This window comes from Benincasa hispida, chromosome 9, assembly GCF_009727055.1.
Source record: "Benincasa hispida cultivar B227 chromosome 9, ASM972705v1, whole genome shotgun sequence".
Lineage (NCBI taxonomy): Eukaryota > Viridiplantae > Streptophyta > Magnoliopsida > Cucurbitales > Cucurbitaceae > Benincasa > Benincasa hispida.
This window is the reverse complement of record NC_052357.1, coordinates 87,944,045-87,964,410: the sequence shown is the minus strand read 5'-3', so window position 1 is coordinate 87,964,410 and position 20,366 is coordinate 87,944,045. Positions and strand designations below refer to the sequence as shown.

The 20,366-nt window shown below is 31.3% G+C and overlaps 2 protein-coding genes across 2 annotated transcripts; both read left to right on the top strand.

Moving 5' to 3' along the window:
• The first annotated feature begins 1,154 nt into the window (after window positions 1-1,154).
• LOC120085367 (glutamate receptor 2.8-like) lies at window positions 1,155-4,945 on the top strand. Its single transcript, XM_039041314.1, has 5 exons — window positions 1,155-1,665; window positions 1,829-3,075; window positions 3,332-3,644; window positions 3,745-4,142; window positions 4,271-4,945. The coding sequence occupies exons 1-5, from the start codon at window positions 1,335-1,337 to the stop codon at window positions 4,664-4,666; spliced, it is 2,685 nt and encodes an 894-aa protein (XP_038897242.1). The 5' UTR covers window positions 1,155-1,334; the 3' UTR covers window positions 4,667-4,945.
• Window positions 4,946-8,580: 3,635 nt separating this feature from the next.
• Window positions 8,581-13,626, top strand: LOC120086153 (glutamate receptor 2.8-like). Its single transcript, XM_039042629.1, has 5 exons — window positions 8,581-9,794; window positions 9,980-11,217; window positions 12,171-12,483; window positions 12,596-12,993; window positions 13,105-13,626. The coding sequence occupies exons 1-5, from the start codon at window positions 9,527-9,529 to the stop codon at window positions 13,510-13,512; spliced, it is 2,625 nt and encodes an 874-aa protein (XP_038898557.1). The 5' UTR covers window positions 8,581-9,526; the 3' UTR covers window positions 13,513-13,626.
• Window positions 13,627-20,366: the final 6,740 nt, after the last annotated feature.

Genomic DNA, 20,366 nt, shown 5'->3' with positions numbered 1-20,366 from the left:
TTAGAATTGAAAACAATTAACGAGAGTGAAAGCAGAAGCAAATGCAAATGTGAAGTTAGTGGGAATGAGTATCGAGATGAACGAAAGTGAGGAGCGAAAAGAAACATCAAAGGGTACCACAAGTGCTTTCTAGGGTTGTTACGTTCTTGTGATAATATGAGTAGAAGCTTAAAAAAAATAATTAAAAAAATATTTAAAAAATAAAAACTTATTTTTCTAAAATTGTCTTGTTTAAACTCGGATCCTCATCCGTATAAAGTCCAGTATTTATTGATTCATGTCAAAGTTTAAAGGGACGGAAATGTCAATGGAAATTTAATACCTTGACAATCAAGGAAGGAACTATTCAACTGGAGGGAAATTCCCTAGAGGTTTTACTCCCAACTTTCCGGGAATCCAAACAAGAATCTTGGAAAATTCCTAAGCATTTTCAAGAAATTTTGAAGACGGCCGGCTTCAGAGCTTTCACTACAGCCGTAAGTCATTTCTGGCCGTTTGTGCAGGTTTGAATAGTGACAATATTCAAAAACATCCCTCTCACTTTGCCCTAAATACTCCTCTTCTAATTAATTATTTAACTTTTTTTAAAAAAAATTTCTTTTACCTAATTTCAACTTTGAATGTTTTATTTTATTTAAATTCCTGTTCAAAACATTAATGACAAAGAACAAAATGGAAATGTTTAGAGATGAGAGGTTTTGAACCTATCTTCTTCCATATTGTTCTAATTTGTTCATTGGGTTGTTTAAGCATATTGGAATGGACATGGGTTGTTCAAATAGGAAATGGGTGTCTCTGATATATGTTTGTTTTTGTAAAGAATTTGGTAATTTCTCTTTATTAATTACAACAGAATGAGATGATCAATGTCTGTCCATGGTGGTTGGAATTTAGAGTTAGTGGTCAAGTTTTAACTCCATTAATTTAGGTTGAGTCAATACTCTAAGAAGCAAGTGGTTCATGTCAATTGTCACACAAGTGAAATTTCATTTGATAATCATTAGGCTTTTAAAATTAAGCCTATTTTCTTTCAATTTTGTACAATTATTTGCATCTTTCTTAAGTAAAAAAGTGTTGACTTCTTAGCCAAATTTTAAAAACAAAAATAAATTTTTAAAAATTTCTTCTTTTTTTTTCAAAACTTGGCTTTATTTTTTAAAATATTGGTAAAAAGTAGATAACGAAACAAGTAATTTAGACGTGGAAGAGGTATTTATATGCTTAATTTTCAAAAACTAAAATGGTTATCAAACAGGACCTTGGTGATTTGAATACAAAAGAAGAGGGAGAAAAGAAATGTCATATCTTAGTCAACAAGAAAAATATAAAGAAAAATGGTTTCTTGTGCAAATATAATCGGGAAAGCAAACCCCTTGGTTTTGCCTCTTTCTGAAAAAATGGGAAAGTCTCCCTTTCTGTTTTCTTTCTTTTTGTTTGCTCTGATAGTTTCTGGGAAGCATGAAACTAAAAGAACTATGAGCTCAAGAATGGTTAATGGTGGAAGAGGTAAAATAGGGGCCATTGTAGACAAAAGTTCTAGGATTGGCAAGGAAGAGAGTTTAGCTATGCTGATGGCTATAGAGGATTTTAACAAAATCAATGATCAAAATTTCAGTTTTGTGATCAGAGACTTCAAGAGTGATCCTAATCAGGCAGCTCTTGCAGGTAAGAGTATCTGTTTCTTTTAATTGTATTGAATGCATTCCTATTTATATCAGATGAAGAGTTTTGAAGTAGAATGCTAGTTTTAAAGTAAACCAGTTTCTTTTTATGCATTCAACATAGTATATGTTTTAAACACAACATAAGTAAACCATTGACTTTGCAGCTGAAGATCTGATCAGTATGCAACAAGTTCAGGTTCTTATAGGGCCACAAACCTGGGAAGCAGTTTCTGTAGTTGCCAAGGTCGGAAGTGAGTATCAGATTCCGGTTTTATCGTTGGCTAATGACATGCCAAAATGGGCAACTGAGAGATTGGATTTTTTGGTCCAAGCTTCTTCCTCCCAGTTTAATCAAATGAGGGCCATAGCTGCTATTATTGGTTCATGGGATTGGCGACTGGTTAATGTTATATATGAAGATGGAGATTTCTCGACAACCAACATATTTCCTTACCTTGAGCATGCTCTTAAAGATGTAGGAGCTGAAATAAGTGAATTTGTGAGTCTCCCTCACTTTGATTCTAATTTATTTTCCAATGAACTAAAGAGGCTAAGAAGAGGGCCAAGTAGAGTTTTTGTAGTTCATATGTCTTTCAAGTTTGGATTGCATCTATTTCAAACTGCAAAAGAGATGGGAATGATGGAAAAAGACTATGTTTGGATCACTACTGGTTCTTTCACAAGCCTTGCACATTCTTTCGATGTTTCTGTTCACTCTTTACTTCAAGGAGTTATTGGAGTTAAGAGTTACTTCCCGGAAAGCGATCCTCTGTTTCATAATTTTTATCATCGGTTCCGTAGCAGGTTTAGATTAGAGCATTCTGATGAGTACAACCACGAGCCTAGTATTTTCGCGGTACAGGCTTATGATGCTGTGAAAACAGCAGCTATGGCAATGAGTAGAACCCAAGGAAAAGGTCATGATCGCTTGTTGGAATTCATCAAGCTCGCTGATTTTCAAGGACTGGGTGGAAAGATTCAGTTTAAAGAAAGAAAATTACCCCCAGCCAGTACTTTTCAAATCATCAATGTGATGGGGAGGAGTTATAGGGACCTAGGCTTCTGGTCTGATGAATTAGGCTTCGCACGGGAGTTAGGAGAAAATGCGTCTACTAGCTTGTCAATGAAGGATCTTGGCCAAGTGTTTTGGCCAGGTGGATATAGGGAAACTCCAAGGGGATGGGCTATACCAACCGATGCGAGGCCGTTGAGAATTGGTGTGCCAACTAGTCCCATGTTCAAGCAGTATGTAAATGTGGAAGGAAATCAGATAGGAAACAATTTATCCTTCAATGGACTTGCAATTGATCTGTTTGAAGCAACCTTAAACAATTTGTGCATTCCTCTGCCGCACGAGTTCTATGCGTACAATGGAACGTATGATGATTTAGTGAAGCAAATCTATTTGAAGGTAAGGAAAAAATTTTCTCATATTATTCATAATATGACTATGACTACAGAAACACCCTTCCTTTTTATGCTTACATTTAAGAGCTTCCTTTCAAATCATTCATAACTTAATAGAATGTACTGTAATCTCATCTAATCAAAACTTTGTCTGAAGATACTTCTGTTTCAGTTGAGTAATCAAAGCTAACACTGAAATCTCATGGAAGGATGCTTCTCCTTCTAACTATCTTTTCATGTTCTGCCTGTTGTTGATGAAGGAATTTGATGCAGCAGTAGGTGACATAGCAATAGTATCAACGCGTTACGAACATGCCGAATTTACACATCCTTATTCTGAAGCAGGACTTGTGATGATTGTTCCTACCATAAATAATAGAAGTAATAGAGCATTGTTGTTCACAAAGCCCTTTACTTTGACCATGTGGATTGTAATTTCTGTGGTAAACATCTACAATGGATTTGTTGTTTGGTTTATAGAACGAAATCACAGTCCTGAACCTGAAGGTTCGATGTTTAGTCAAGCTGGAACCTTGGTTTGTTCATCCTTCACCACTCTCTTCTCCTTGAATGGTAACCAAAACTGTTGGTGAATTATTGTTTTGCTATTTTTCCATTTGAAAGAACACAACAGATAATTTAACGTCATATTGATTGATTTGCTTGGTTAAAGGTAATAGGCTGCACAGTAACTTGTCACGGATGACCATGGTGGCTTGGTTATTTGTGGCACTTGTGATAACTCAGACATACACAGCCAATCTTACCAGCATGCTCACTATTCAAAAGCTTGAACCGACTATATTGAACATCGAGACTCTCCGAAGAATGAATGCATTTGTGGGATGTGGCAAAGGATCCTTTGTCAAAGGATATTTGGAGACAGTTTTACACTTCCCTACAGAAACCATAAAATACTACTCCACACCTGATGGTTTAGCTGATGCTCTCAGAAACCAAGAGATATCAGCTACATTTCTTGAAGTTCCTTTTGCAAAATTGTTCCTTGCAAGATTTTGCAAAGAGTTCATGATTTCTGGGCCAACCTACAAAGTTGGAGGATTTGGATTTGTAAGATCTTCTTCTCGATACGTTTGCTTTGCATCACATTTAACTTTCTGCATTCTACGACCTTCCAATTGTCCTTGAGTTCTAACTTCTTGCATTCTAAAGATCTATTTGGAAAAATGTTTTTGCAGGCATTTCCAAGAGGCTCTCTGTTGTTACCACATGTGAACCAAGCATTGCTCAAAGTATCTGAAACAGGAAAGTACAGAGAGTTGGAGGACAGCATGATTGCTAGTGAGAAATGTGAGGACGGGGAAGGAAAAGATGGAAGTTCAAGCCTCAGCCCCAACAGCTTCTTTTTACTATTTGTATTGAGTGCAGGAGTATCAACAATAGCACTCACATTATATGTCTGTAATGCTACTCATAACTCTAATCTTCAACAAAACACTATTTGGAGATTAATGATAGCTGTAATGAGAAACTGGGGGAATCATAGAAGACGGTTATCTCCACGCGTAAGTGAAGAGCCTCATACCATCCCAAATAACTTCCCATATGCCTCAAACATGCGAAGTCTAGCTTAGAAAACTGTAGATAGGATCAGGTTGGAGTGACTTTTCAAGTGCATAAGAACACTTTTTTAACATTTGAAAAACTGTTTTCCAGCACTAGACAAGTCATTCCAAATAAATCTTAATTTTTCATGTCATTGGCATTTGAGAACGAAAAAGAAAGTGCTTTATAGTAATTCTATGTATTCATAGTTTTAGAGTAACTAGATCGAAAATTAGGAGAAAGATTGAATAACGAGGAAGCTCTAGTGGGAAGCGTATACAATAACATGGTTTTTTCAAAGGTGTTATAAACAAGTAGAAAATTAACTGTTTGATTCATGAAATGCACCTTTTAGATTCAAATGCTCACTCTTTATGCTTTACCCAAAGTTAATTAAGGTATAAAGTTGAAATAAATGTTACAAAATGGGTTAAAAAGTATTTGACTAGAAGAAGGAAGGGTTAGTCTGAGCATAATGAGCTTTGTTTTACCACATAAGGGCCCAAGTGGATGGTTGTTTGGGACAACCCCAACACATTATACATGGGGCTATGGGCCAACCACCCGTGAATGCCTTTGATTATTGCGAGGGAAAATCGTATTTTAAATTTTTTTAAAAAAAAAGTTTTATTCGGCTAGTTTGATAATATTCCTGTTTCTATTTCCATTTCTTTTTATTTTGTTGTTTTTTTATTTATTAAATTTATATTTATATATTATTTTAACTTTTAACTTTTAAATTTTTTTAGTACACTTTATAACATGTTAGAATTTTTCAATATATAAAGTTTATTTCTTGTAAATTAATTTAATTTCATTTTAATATTTTTACAACCATGACATTCTCAATGTCATAGCAATGTAATTAAGTTAGAATTTCAGTCGACATCACTTAAGGCAAATAAATCGATTGACAAATGACATTGTGAATCAAATTTGGACAACATTTGAAAGATAGAAACAACTTTTATTATTGTTGTTAATTTCTTATTGAAACTTATTTGTATTAGATAATGTAAACTCTTAATAATTGTATTTTATATATTTTAAAGCATATTATATATTTTTTTATACTAAATTATATTTAAACTATAAATTAAGGGAAAAAGTAAGCAAGAAAGAAAAAAAATCATACCAGAAATGAAAAACAATAAATAGTTATCAAACAAGTTTTTATTTATTTATTTATTTTTCAAGAAACAAGAAGAGTTATTATTAAAAACATTCTTGTTTTTAGTTATTAAAAAATTGGAAACAAAAAATTCAAAAACGAAAATATTATCGAACGAGATCTTATAAACTAAAATAATTTTATTTATTGGAGAAGGCACAACGAACTTGTCACCCAAAGACTGACTCAAGTTCGGTTTAGGTTTGATCCAAATTCGGTCTATTGTCTAAGTTTGACTAATCCAATCCATTCATTTATTAGATTGGATATTAATATCTTTTTGTAAAGAGAACTAGCCTATAGCTGGTTTGTTAGGAGTAACTTTTCGATTGGTTACTGGTTAGTTATATATATATATATATGTATATATAATTATTTATACATGTATAAATTTAGTGGTTGAATTAGTTGAATTTGAATATTGGATAAAAATTGCAACACTATCTATCTAAGTTTATGATCTAAGTTGATGAAATTGAAAGTTGAAAGCCTTGAGTTTATTTTCCAAAAAATTAAAATGATTTTAACTTAAAAAATTAAATAGTTTAGGTCCCGTTTGGTAATCATTTTGTTTTGTAAAATTAAACTTATAAACACTACTTTCACCTCTAAATTTCTTCCTTTGTTATCTACTTTTTACCAATGGTATAAAAAATCTAGCCAAATTTTGATAACTAAAAATGTAGCTTTCAAAAAGTTGTTTTTTTGTTTTTGGAATTTGGCTAAGAATTCAACTATTGTACATAATAAAGATGTAAGAAATATGGATGATATATGCTTAATTTTCAAAAACAAAAACCTAAAACTAAATGGTTAGCAAACATGACCTTAGTTTTTTATTTTTTATTTTTGATTAAAAACTTAATTCTCTTACTTAAGAAAGATGAACACCACGACAAGAAATTGAGAGAAAAAATTGAGAGAAAATATGCTTAATTTTCAAAAACTAAAAACAAAAAATCAAGCCTCATTTGGTAGCAATTTTGTTTTTTTTTGTTAGGTTTTTTAAAATTAAGTATAAAAAATACCTTCACCTCTAAATTTCTATATTGCGTAGTCTACTTTCTATCAATATTTATAAAACCAAATCAAGTTTCGAATACTAAACAAAAAGTAATGTTGAAAACTTATTTTTGGTTTTAGATTTTGACTAAGAATTTAAATGTTTTATTATTATTATTATTATTATTATTATTATTATTGTTGAGAAAGTAAAAATTATGGAAAAGAATTCGAGATAAAACAAGCCTATTTCAAAAACAAATTATTAAAAACAATGAATGTTTTTAAATATAGAAAAATAAACTAAAATATTTATAAAATATGACAAAATTTTAAAACTATCAAAATGGATAGACTTCAATCAATGTCTAACAGTAATATTGACAGACACGAACAGAATACAACCAAAACAAATATGCCAAATGATTACCATTTTCAAATGTATTTATTGTATGTTAGAAATGGTGTTGTCGTTGTGAATTTGCACCAATACGCCAACATGTGGAATTTCCCCCTTTACTATTCAAGTTTATTTATTTTTTTCTTATTTTTTTGTATTTGTCAAGATTATTTCTAGTCAACTAGAGTTTGTATGATTATTATACCATAAACTGTGTCACATGTCAAGTTTGTATATACTTTGGACTTAGTCACATGTCAAAATGTTATGACTTGACTAAATCTTGTGATTAAATTATACATTTGATTTTTAATTTTGTCTTTTTTTTTCTGATTTAAATAGTACAATTCCTTTCTTTATTTACTCTAGTAATATTTTGATTCTTATATTGTTTTAAAATATATTTTAAGAAGTAAAGATTTGATTTCTATAAGTTTAAAAGATAATGATTAATCTCTTAGTCTTAAGTTTGAAAGGTCTATTTTGATCTCTTTTTTTTTGAAAAAAATGTATTTTTAATCATCTAAGGTTAAAAACTAATTATTTTTTTCTCTAAACCTCTTTGGTGGACAATCTAAATTCTATTTTTGAAAACTGATTTTAGATTCTATGAAACCAACATTGTAAATTCTAAAAATAATATTTTTATATTTTTAATATATTTGGATTTTGAATTTTAAAATTCAAAATGCAAAATTATATTTAAAAAAAAATAGAAATGAGTTGTTTTCAAATGTAGGAAAATGAACTAACCTATAATAGAATCTAAAAAGAGTTTTGATAGACAGACATAGTAGTCTGTATCTATCACAGATATACTGTGATATTTTACTATTGTTTGTAAATATTTTTAGTAGTTTTTGTCATTTAAAATAATTTTTCTTTAAAAATATAGTATTACAGATTATAAACTCCATTTATTTTTTAAAATTAAAACATGTCTTATGTAATTTAATATAAATTATAGAATATTACAAAATAATAATCATACAAAAGAATTTAACTAAATAAGGTTGATAAATTAATTAATCCTCATTTATATTAAACATAAAATTAGTAGATAACTATAAGTCTACAACCAATTCTACGATTTATAAATATAATATTAAACACATCTAATACAATTGTTCAAGAGGATAACAAATTTTAATTTTTTATTTAGAAAAATAGAAAAACAATTTTTCTTTTATAAAAATGACAAAATAAAATTTTAAAAATAGATTCGAAATTACAATTTATTGCCAAACAGATATCTAATACAACTTTATTTTTATTAAATCTCTTATTTTAATTGATTCTCAAATTTAAATCCTGACCGTTGAAACGACATGAAATTGTCGGTTCTTGACGACCGATTCAAATGGCAAGAATGTGAGAAAATTCCTGTATGGTTGCCTTCATTTTCTCAGGGAGGGAAAATTCGAACAAAAACCCCAGCAGCAAAATGCTTCACGAAATTAGGGAAAATTCGAGATTCGGTCCCTTTTGCCGTCTTCCTTCCGCATATTTGAATTTACACAACCACCTTCACTCATGACTTACAAAGGGAAGTCTTCTTGTTTGAATTATATTCATCTTCCAACATTTTTCTCATGCATTTCGAAAACCCAACACATTTTTGTATTGATCTGAGGTTGGATTGCAAATTTGGTAATCTGGGTTTGATTCATGTTAACTGCAATGCTTTAATGGCGAACAAAAATAGAGTTAGTAAAGTATGTTTAAGGACAAGAACAGTAAAAGTTGTTTCAAGGAGAAATTGTTAGGGTTTATAAACCTATTTGCTACCATATTTTCTTCCATGTTCATTGAGTTGTGTAAGGATGTTGGAATGGCATGGATTTATTGTACAAATAGGAAATGGGTTGTCTCTGATTTGTGTTTGTGTTCTTGGAGAATTGGAAATTCTGAAATACTTTTGAGATTTGTCATGGCTCATGGATGAAAACTAAAAAGGGCACATATGTTTACAGTCTGAATATTTGTAATAATAGTCCCTAAACTGCTATGAGATAATCAATGTCTTCCTTGGTGGTTGGAATTGGAAATGGAACTTATAAAGTTGGTTGTCAAGATTTCTTGATCATTCTTGTAGACAGAGTCAAAGCTCTTGAGGCTAAAATTGAATAAGATTAGTGCCGCCTGCTTGAATTCTTGGAATTTTGTGGACAATTGGATTCTAAGAGTGAATAAAGAAATGACTTTTTCTAGTTGGAAAGAGAAGGATGAAGAGATGGTAGGGGTTTCTTGCCAAACTATATATATTGGAAGGGAGAGAGCAAAGCCTTTGGCTTTTGACTGTCATTCTCATAAGAAATGGGAAACCTTCCCTTTCTGTTTTCTTTCTTCTTGTTTGCTCTCATAGTTTCTAGAAAGCATGGAACTGAAAGGAATGCAAGTGCAACACTGGTTAATGGTGGAAAGTGCAGAATTGGGGCCATTGTAGATCTGAGTTCCAGGATTGGTAAGGAAGAGATTTTAGCTATGCACATGGCTATAGAGGAATTTAACTCCTTGAGCAATCAAAATTTCAGTCTTATCATTAGAGACTCCAGAAGTGATCCCAATCTGGCAGCTCTTGCAGGTGAAACTTCTCTTTATCTGGAAATTTTAACTAAATGCATTTGTGTTCATATCAGTTGAACTGTTTTGAAGTAGAAAGCAATCCTGGTTTTTTCATTTACTCCTACTTTAATTAAGCCAGCTACTTTCTATCATTAAATAGAGTTTATAACCCAAACACAATCTAACGAACTATTGAATTTGCAGCTAAAGATCTCATCAGTGTACAACAAGTTCATGCTTTAATAGGGCGACAAACCTGGGAAATGGCATCCGTAGTTGCTGAGGTTGGAAATGAGAATCAGATTCCGGTACTAGCATTAGCTAATGAAATACCAAAGTGGGCAACCGAGAAGTTCAAATTTTTGGTCCAGGCTTCTCCTTCACAGTTAAATCAAATGAGGGCTATAGTTGGTATTATCAGTTCATGGGATTGGCATCTAGTCAATGTTATATATGAAGATAGAGATTTCTCAACCACTGGAGTTTTTCCTTATCTTGTACATGCCCTCAAAGATGTAGGAGCTGAAGTTAGTGATTTTGTTGGTCTCTCACAGTTTGATTCTAATTTATTTTCTAAAGAACTGGAGAAGCTAAGAAGAGGGTCATGCAGAATTTTTGTAGTGCATATGTCTTTCAAGTTGGCAGTGCGTCTATTTGAGATAGCAAACAAGATGGGAATGATGGGAAAGGACTATGTATGGATCACTACTGATTCTTTCACAAGCCTTGCACATTCTTTCAATGTTTCTATCAACCATGTACTACAAGGAGTTGTTGGAGTCAAGAGCTACTTCCCAGAAAGTAATCCTCCATATCATGAATTTTATCTTCGGTTTTGTCAGAGGTTTAGATCAAAGCATCTTGAGGAGGACAACAACGAGCCTGGTATTTTTGCAATACAGGCATATGATGCTGTAACAACAGCGGCTATGGCAATGAGTGAAATCCAAGAAAAGGGTAATCACTTGTTAGATAAGATAAAGCTCACTGACTTTCAAGGACTCGGTGGAAAAATTCAGTTTAAGGACAGAAAATTATACCCAGCTGATACTTATCAGATCATCAATGTGGTGGGGAGGAGTTATAGGGAACTAGGCTTCTGGTCTGATAAATTAGGCTTCTCAAGAGAGTTGAGGGAAAATTCGTCTTCGAGCTCATCGATGAAGGATCTCGGCGAAGTGTTTTGGCCAGGTGGATCTTCGATAACTCCAAGGGGATGGGTTGTACCAACAGATGCCAATTCATTGAGAATTGGGGTGCCATCTAGTTCCATGTTCAAACAGTATGTACATGTGGTCGAAGATCCTATGGGAAACAATTTAACCTTCAAAGGACTTGCAATCGATCTGTTTAAAGAAATCTTAAACTACCTTCCACTGCCACATGACTTCTATCATTTCAACGGAACTTATGATGATTTAGTGCAAGCAATCTACTTGAAGGTAAGGAAAAAAATATTCGTATAATTCTTGAATAATTGGCTACAAGAACTACTCACCTTAATTATGAACTGTCTTCTCATCTAATCTTAGACGTCATTTGAAATCTATTTGAAGGAATTTGTTGGGATAATTAGTAGAATATTATAATGGTTATTAGTTAGGGTATATAGTAAATAATTAGTAAGTTGGTTAGGTAATTTACTATAAATAGAAGGGGAAGGGTTGGAGAAAGGTGTGAAGAATTTAGTGGGATTTCCTAATTTGGAAATTTGGGAGAGACTAGCCCTCTCGAAAGGTTAAGGGTTACCTTGTTACTTTCCTTATGAGATTATAGCATATTTCAATACATTTTCATATACTTCCATATTTAATTATTCTTGAACCAATACTTGTGTTCTTGAGTATTTCCTTGTTAGGTGGTATCCTAACAAATTTGTTAGGTATCCAAATCTGCAAACAGTAAAATACTCAACAAGACAATTTCCAAGAAACAGAGCAAGGCACTAGAATGAATTATTTATGTACTTCAGGGGAAATTACAGCGGAAATCAGCAATAAGAAGTGAACAAAGCAACACTTTCAAGAGGGCTGAAAATCTTCTCCCAAATTCCCAATTAGGAAATTCCACCAAAATTCTCCCCACCCTCTAGCCCTCCTCTATTTATAACCAAAGAACCTAACAAACTTAATGTCTAATTACTAGAATGCCCTTACTACTAATTATACTAATTATCCCTAAACCTTCTTTACTAGGAGTCTTACAGAACTGTCTTCTCATCTAATCAAGACGTCATTTGATGTTACTTCTGTTTGTTTAGTCATCAAAGCTGGCAATGAATTATCATGGAAAAATGCTTCTTCCCACACATTTTATAAGCCTTATACAAATTCTTGTTTAGTTTTTGTTCTTTTAATGATCTTTTTTTGTTCTTTTGTTTTATTTGCCTATAAAGAAATATGATGCAGCAATAGGCGACATAGCAATGACGACAAAACGTGTAGAACATGCAGAATTTACACATCCCTACTCGGAAGCAGGACTGGTGATGATAGTTCCTACCAAAAAAGACACAAGCAATAAAGCATTGTTGTTCACAAAACCCTTTACAGTGACCATGTGGATTCTAATTGCTGTGGTAACTGCCTACAATGGCTTTGTTGTGTGGTTCATAGAACGAAATCACTGTCCTGAACATGAAGGTTCAATGTTTGATCAAGCTGGAGCCATGCTTTGCTCATCCTTCACCACTCTCTTCACCTTGCACGGTAACCAACATAACCGATGCGTTTACTTGTCATTCTTTACTTAAGCATTTGGACAAAAAATAAAATAAAACAGATCAATAAACATAATTTTGGCTGATTTTATTGACAAAAGGTAATAGGCTGCACAGTAACTTATCGCGAATGGCTATGGTGGCTTGGCTATTTATGGCACTTGTGATAACTCAGACATACACAGCTAATCTTGCTAGCATGCTCATTATTCAAAAGTTTGAAGCGACGATATCGAATATTGAGACTCTCCAGAAAATAAATGCATCCGTGGGAGTAGGCAGAGGAACTTTTGTCAAGGGTTATTTGGAAGAAGTTCTCGACTTTCCTGCTGAAAGTGTAAAAAACTACACTACCCCGAACGATCTAGTTGACGCTCTCAGAAACCAGGAGATAGCAGCTGCATTTCTTGAAGTCCCTTTTGCGAAATTATTCCTTGCAAGATTTTGCAAGGAATTCATGATTTCTGGACCAACCTACGTTGTTGGAGGATTTGGATTTGTAAGATGTTGTTGCTGGCTATGTTTGCTTTGCATCTCATTTCAATCCTCTACATTTTATAAATCCCTTGAAAAAGATTAACTTTTTTTCTTGCTTCGCGATGTCTTGCAGGCATTTCCGAGGGGCTCTCCTCTATTACGAGATGTTAACAAAGCTCTGCTTAAGGTATTTGAAACTGGGGAGTATAGAAAGTTAGAGGACAGCATGCTTGCTAAAGAGAAATGTGAGGATAGAGATGCAAAAGATGAAAGTTCAAGCCTGAGCACCAACAGCTTCTTTTTACTATTTGTATTGAGTGGAGGAGTATCAACAATAGCATTGACATTCTACACTATCAATGCTCATAAATCTTGTGTTCAACATAACGCTATTTGGAGATTAATGTTAGCTGTAACTAAGCGATGGAGAAATCACAGCAGGGGATTTTCTCGACGAGTAAGCGACGTGCCAGAAACCGACCCGAAGAACTTCCCAGATGCTACAAACTTGCAAATTCAGGTCTTGAAAACTGTACGTTAATTTCCATTGTTCAGACATGGTAGCTTTAGTTGGAAGCATGAAATGTAGGATCGGTATGACAATCGTAAATAGGGTTTAAGTAAATTCATTAAAATTAATAATTTGTTTTTCTAATGTGAGTCCAATTAAATAAATTAACAAACTTTTCATTAATAAATTCATGCAAATAAATACAATGCTATTTAATATTTTTAAACACCCAATTTGATTTTAATAAAAATATTGGTATGAGATGTATAAAGATCAATTCAACCAATCTAAATTAACATTAAGCCATTAATTTAAGGAATAAATATTGTAATTAATTTCATGCAATAAAATATAACAATAAATTAATTGCATAATTAAAGTATGAGAGATAGAGAAATTAACACTAGAAATTTTATAGTGGTTTGACAAAATCGGTCCATGTCCACTTCTCAAGCTTCTTTTGAGTACTTCACTAGAAGAGTCGAACCAATGTTCACAACTTTTTTTTCTGGGAACAAGAGCAACTCTTACAAAATGTTTGTAAAAATAAAGAGCACACTTGACAAATTCTCTACAAGAGTGGATTTACAAATTGTAGCACTCAACAAATGAATCTTTACAATATAAAATATCTCTCTCAAGAAGAAGATGAAAAGCAGAAAATTGAAACTCAAAGAGAGTAACAATGGAGGCTTTGAGTTTGGAGGATTGAAAAATAATATAAACTAATTGTTATAATTTTGGAGAAGATGAAGAATTTAAATAGAAGAAAAATTGTTGAAAACCACATTTAATTTAGACTATTGGATGTTGGTAAAAGAAAGTCGAATGACGGAGATTTAAATTCAACTAACCACATTAGATATAAAACAAAAAATAATATAATAATATATATCTTTTTAAATAAGTTTTTAAAAACCCAATCAAAAGCAATTCCCACCATGTGTCCAAAATTAGATGTTAGACACAAATATAAAATAATATAAAATTTATTTTTTTAAATTATTTTTTATTTAACAAAATCTTTTTTTTTTTTTTTACAAAATCAATTTCTTTTAATTCTCTTTCCTTTCAATAAAAACTAAAATCCACCGTTAAAGTCTCATGTGTCACTCACCCTAGAGCTTCATGTCGTCATCCATTCGAGATTTTTTCATTAAGTTTGTTTCGGTTATATCTTCTTCGTTTGAACTTCAATTTGAGTGATTCAAATTTCATTGGAATCATTGTTTCGAGCACTACGCAATAGATACTTCAAAACACTCAAATTGTTAATGAATAAAAGAAGAATTATTAATTAATTTGAGAATAAATGCCAAAAAGCCAACAATCTCCCATTTTTTATGATGACAAACAAGTCAAGAAAAATAAAATCCAAAGAAGTGTGTGATATACAATATGAATTTGAAGTCAACACACATACATAATTTTAATTTACTTGAACACAAAGAATATATTCAATAATAATATGTTTTCATTTTCCTTATTACCTCTCTCCCTTTTGGAATCAATCAAAAAAGACAATTAAGAAAACATAACATAAAAACATAAAAGTTTCTCCTAAAATCATGAACACATACTTTGTAAATCTTTTCCTATTGACATGCTTCTTAAAAATAAGTAACAACATTGTAAATTCAAGAGACATCATAAAGAATCAACCAAGCTCAAACTAATTCTATTTTGACCAATTTCACAAATTTCTCCCCCTTTTGAAAATCAAGTAACCACTTCCCCTTGATAAGGGAATAAGGGACAGAAAGATATTTAACACATAATTGAACTTGAGGGTAAAAATATTAAATAAATTTTCAAAACATAATTTTACAATAATATGCATAAGAGGGGCACACATCAATAAAATATATGGGAATCAATTTCATTCATATATAAAATATATAATTCCTCTTCAAATCAAGCAATCTCCTTCTAATGAGAAAAATCAATAAACACCAATGAGATAAAATCATTCAAATAAATCAAACAATTGAGATACCAAATATTATAACATAAACACCAATTGTTGTGAAACAAATGATACCAAATAATAGCAAAGTCATATTAGCAAATCAATATAAGCCATGGAAGCAATACAAATGAATTTGTAGTAATTTTGAACAATATGCTATCGGGATTCAAGAATTTAGCAATTTTGTGAATAGTCCTCCTATGGAAAAGAATTTGACATTTCTTTTTAACATAGGACAAACATCAACTCAAAATGATTTTCATTCAACGATATAAATCATAGAATATGCATAACTTCATGCTCAAAAGACATTAAATAAAAACTCTAATCACTTTCATCCAGAGGATAATCAACATATATTAAGCATCAAAATAAAGATATTTTTTTGCAAAACTCAACATCCTTTTCCTCAATATTTTTCAAGAAAAACATAAGGATAGAGCAAATATCTATTTGACCAAAAAGCCAAATAATAAACAATATAGATAAATGGCAAATAGATAGATATTCAATTATTTCTCATGGACATTGAATTCTATATACAATATAATTCAAGCAAATAAATTTAAACTTTCTAAAACCATTCAAGAGATAAATTCCATAAAGATACCAATAGCATAATTATCTCAAGAGTTACAAAAAAAAAAATGTTATCAAATATGCAATTTTCTTTGTTAGATTCAAGAAAGCTTTTTAGTTGCTTTAATTTGAATTAATTCCCCAATTTGAAGTCTAAAGAACCATTTACTTTTTAAACCACACCTACAAAGAAAGCTCAACCAAAAAGTTTAGGTACCCATTTCTTAGGTCCTTCATTGCTAGTGAGCAAATACTTTGGAATCCATTTTAAATTAGTTCCAACATTATTATTATTCATTTTTGGCAAATAACAAGTATTAAATTTGTGTCTAACTTTACCACATGAATAACAAGTAACATTAGGTAAGAATTTCTTTTTAACTAATTGATTTTTCACAATCTTTTTCTCAAAGAAATTCTTGCTTGGAGCATTTTTCAATTTAAAATAAGGTTTTGATATGACCTTTATCTCCACAAAAATGATATATAGGCACAAATTTTGATTTTACATGTATGTCTCTTGTATTACTGTGATTATGCACACATTTAGCATTATGCATACATTTTGATTTTTCATGAACATGTTTATGCATAAATTTTGATTTTTTCATGCTTATTCACAAGGTTCACATTATGAGTACATTTTGGTCTAGCATGAAATTGTTTATGCACAAACTTTGAATTTTCATGAATATGTTTAATTTTTCCATGCTTTGTGCACAAAATTAAATACATATAAGGGGCGCCTTTAACAAAAGTAATGATTTTAGAAGTAGATGAACAATTTTTATACATATAACCTAATCCGAAGATTTACCTTTATCTAATTTTTGTGCATCAATAGTTAATTCCTTAAGATATTCTTTTGCAAGTTCAAGCTCTTCAGTAGCAAGCAATTCTTTTTTTAAGCACATTCAAAAGATCATTTTTCTCATGATTGTCACATTCAAGAAACTTAATTTTATGAATAAGAGAAAAATTATTTTTTTCAAAAGATATATTGCTATTTTCCAAAATAAGAATTTTATCTTTCAAGCTAGCAATTTCATCTTTCAACTCTAAAAAATAATATCTAATTTTTCTCATTTTCATCTCTCAAATCATTCAATTCAATTTTCATTTCACATGATAAAGATTTGAGTTCATCATTCTCATTTTCAAGCAACTTAATTCTATCATTCAAAACATTTTTCTCATCACAACAATCATCAATTTTATTATTCAACATCACATTGTTAGCTTTATTTTTCAAGCATGCATTTTCATCTACCAAAGATTTATTTCTTGGATAATTTTAATATTTAGATCAATGCTTTTCAAGATCACATTGCATGCTTTCAAATGCATCACATAGTTCATCATAAGTAGAGGATTTTTGAATTGCCTCATTTGTGTCACTTTCATCTCCTGAATAATTATCCAAATGAGACATTATGCACAAAGAGGATCCATCACATTTTTCTTTTTCCCTTTCATAGACTTTCCTTTCATTTTGAGAATTGTAATTCTCCTTCACATCAAATAAATCATTAATACTACAAGGAGAATTTTCTATGCTATACATATTGTGAAGAAAATTTCACATAGAAAATTCCACATATCATATGTATAATCAAATTGTGAAACTTTATCATATATTCTATTATCCAAACCAATACATATGATATTTATGGCTTGGGCATTAAAAGAGAGCAATTTATCATTCAAATTTAATTTAGACAAATTATGTTCACCAACATACAAGATATTAAAATCAATATCAAGCAAAAATGTTTTCATTCTTTTTTCCAAATATCAAAACTTTTACTATTAAAGAAATGAGGTTTATCAACACATTGACCTTCTAAAGTTGCCATAAAACTCTAGCAATTAAGCTTTCCAATAATTTTTCAAAATAAGTTATTTAAGTATCAAAAACAAGATTTTAACAATGGTTTATGTGGAAGAGTTCCTTGCTCTAATACCAATAGTAGGAATGTGAGAAACTCAAACGATGAGTATCAATCTAAAATGATTTATGAAATTTTTTATCACAAACAAGAGAGCAACCGACTCTAATACCAATTGTAGGATGATAGGACAACCCTAAGGGGTGAATAGAGTTTTAAAAAATTAATTAAAGCTAATGAAAATTTTTTTCCCCTCATGTGGGCCCAATTAAATAAATTAACAAAATTTTCGCTAACATATAATTTGAACAATAAATTCATGTAAATAAATACAACTCAAAATGGAAAAGTAATTAAAACTAATACTTTTAAAGTACCCGATTTGATTTTAATAAAAAGATTGGTATGGGATATGTAAAGATTAATTCAACCAACCTAAATCAACATTAAGCAACACTACAAGAAAAAGGTCTTTCAACGCGTAAATCAGTCGTCGGGAGATAAGTTCTGTCCCAACGACGTGAGGAACACGTCGGGAGTTAAAAAGAACTCCCAACGACGTATACCAATTGTCGGGAGATTGGAACTATCTCCTGACGGTAAGACATTACCCGTTGGGAGTTATTGTAACTCCCGATGGATCTTCCGACAGCTATTGAGGGCCGTCAAGAGATTTGGTATAAAAATCAGATCGAGTAGAAGGCCTTCTTCTTCCCTAGATTTTGAAACCCTAAAGAGAAAGAGCACAAGAGACCATCTGGCTTCTTCCCCCAAACGGCGTCGTCCGAGAGTGAAGTTGGGAGAGAGGTGTCGTCGTTCGCTGGTTTGTCCGAGAGAGAGGTGTCGCCGGTCGCTGGTCGTCCGAGAGCGTTGGCGCTGGTTGGTCGCCGTTCACCATTCACAATCAATAATCGTTGGTCACTAGTTCGTTCACCGTCGTTCATTCGTCGCCGTCACTGTGTCTATTCCTACATTTTCGTGAGTTCGCTTCTCTCCAATTTCTATGATTTCTTATAATTTTGATCGTCGTTATACTGTTCTTATGCCATTATACTGTTCTTACTATTGGATTTGTTTGGATTTGGAATCAATTTTGGACTTTATAACAAAAGTTGCAATCTAATTATCATTGACAATTATGTGGGATCCATTTGTGTTTTTGGGAAACCTTTGAGCATTTTCGAGATTTTGTCCTTACGAGACACCCGTACCATTCAACTACTATCTATATGGTTTTTGTCGTACTTAAAATTAATATCAGTAATTTTAAATAATTCGATATATATTTGTATTGGTATAATGTTGATTACCAATGATATCGATATTCATCTAAATAGGAGGGATATTGATACATTTTTTGGTGTTCTAGTGTCATATTTCTGCACGAGGTTACAAAGAAACACTCTAAAACCTTCTTAATCAAACTATCTGTGTTAGCCTGCAAATAATATAATACACCAACTTCAGTTTACCTATTGAATAGCTATTACCAATGCAAGACTTTGTTTATAAAACCCCCTTAAATTAATTAACTTAATCGTCCATATTGATCTTTCTTATTTTCCCTTCTTAATTAGTTAATTAATTTTTCATCAACAGTCTCTGTTTGGTTATGGAAATAAAATAATGCAAATTGGGAGTTCGTTTATTTAAGTAGTGAATCTCAAGGCAAGGTTATGTTTCCATGAGAGGGAATAAATATATTGTATTCTTTTTAAGAGTATTAGGTTATATGAAATATATATTCTTTTTCTTTCACTAGGATTCTTTCCCCAATAGGTTTTTTCTTAGTTTGGTTTTAACAAGACATATTTCATATGTATAATGGCATCTAAGGGTCAGTATTATAAATATTATGATAATAGATGCCTATTAGATGCTCATGTTTAGTGTCCATTGGCCATGTGTCATGTCCTCATTTCCCAAAGTGTTGTCCATGTGTCTCAACATTACATGTCCATGTAATCCACTTCCTATTTGCCAAATTGCCTATAAATAATGGCATTTGGTGAATTTTGGAAGACATATATATTCTGCAAAATCCATGAAAATTGGAGAAATTTGATATTTTAGAGAAATTTCTTATTTCTTATTTTGTTAATTTAATTTATTTTGTTAATTTTAATATCTATTTATTTTGTTATATATTATCATTATATTATATTTTCTCTATATCTATATTCTCATCGTGCATCGTTGTACTCCTCAAGTTCATAACAATCATGATATATTTTTGTCTCTTTTCATTTGGTAGAATTTTAAAAGAACAATATTTTTATAATGATTTTAGTTTATTTAAAATAGAATGAAGTGAAAATAGTTAAAAATTAGTAACAATACTTTAAATTGATGTACTAATGAAAGCTTATGGTTTAAATTAGTAATTTTTTAATAGATTGGATGAGTATTAAAAAATTGATCAATATTAACATGATGTGATATACCAA

Coding starts and splice junctions, on each gene's coding strand:
- LOC120086153 (XM_039042629.1), top strand. CDS start 9,527: ATGGGAAACCTTCCCTTTCTGTTTTCTTTCTTCTTGTTTGCTCTCATA. Junction 11,218..12,170: donor TGCAAGCAATCTACTTGAAG/GTAAGGAAAAAA, acceptor TTGCCTATAAAG/AAATATGATGCAGCAATAGG. Junction 12,994..13,104: donor TTGTTGGAGGATTTGGATTT/GTAAGATGTTGT, acceptor GATGTCTTGCAG/GCATTTCCGAGGGGCTCTCC.
- LOC120085367 (XM_039041314.1), top strand. CDS start 1,335: ATGGTTTCTTGTGCAAATATAATCGGGAAAGCAAACCCCTTGGTTTTG. Junction 3,076..3,331: donor TGAAGCAAATCTATTTGAAG/GTAAGGAAAAAA, acceptor TTGTTGATGAAG/GAATTTGATGCAGCAGTAGG. Junction 3,645..3,744: donor CACTCTCTTCTCCTTGAATG/GTAACCAAAACT, acceptor GCTTGGTTAAAG/GTAATAGGCTGCACAGTAAC.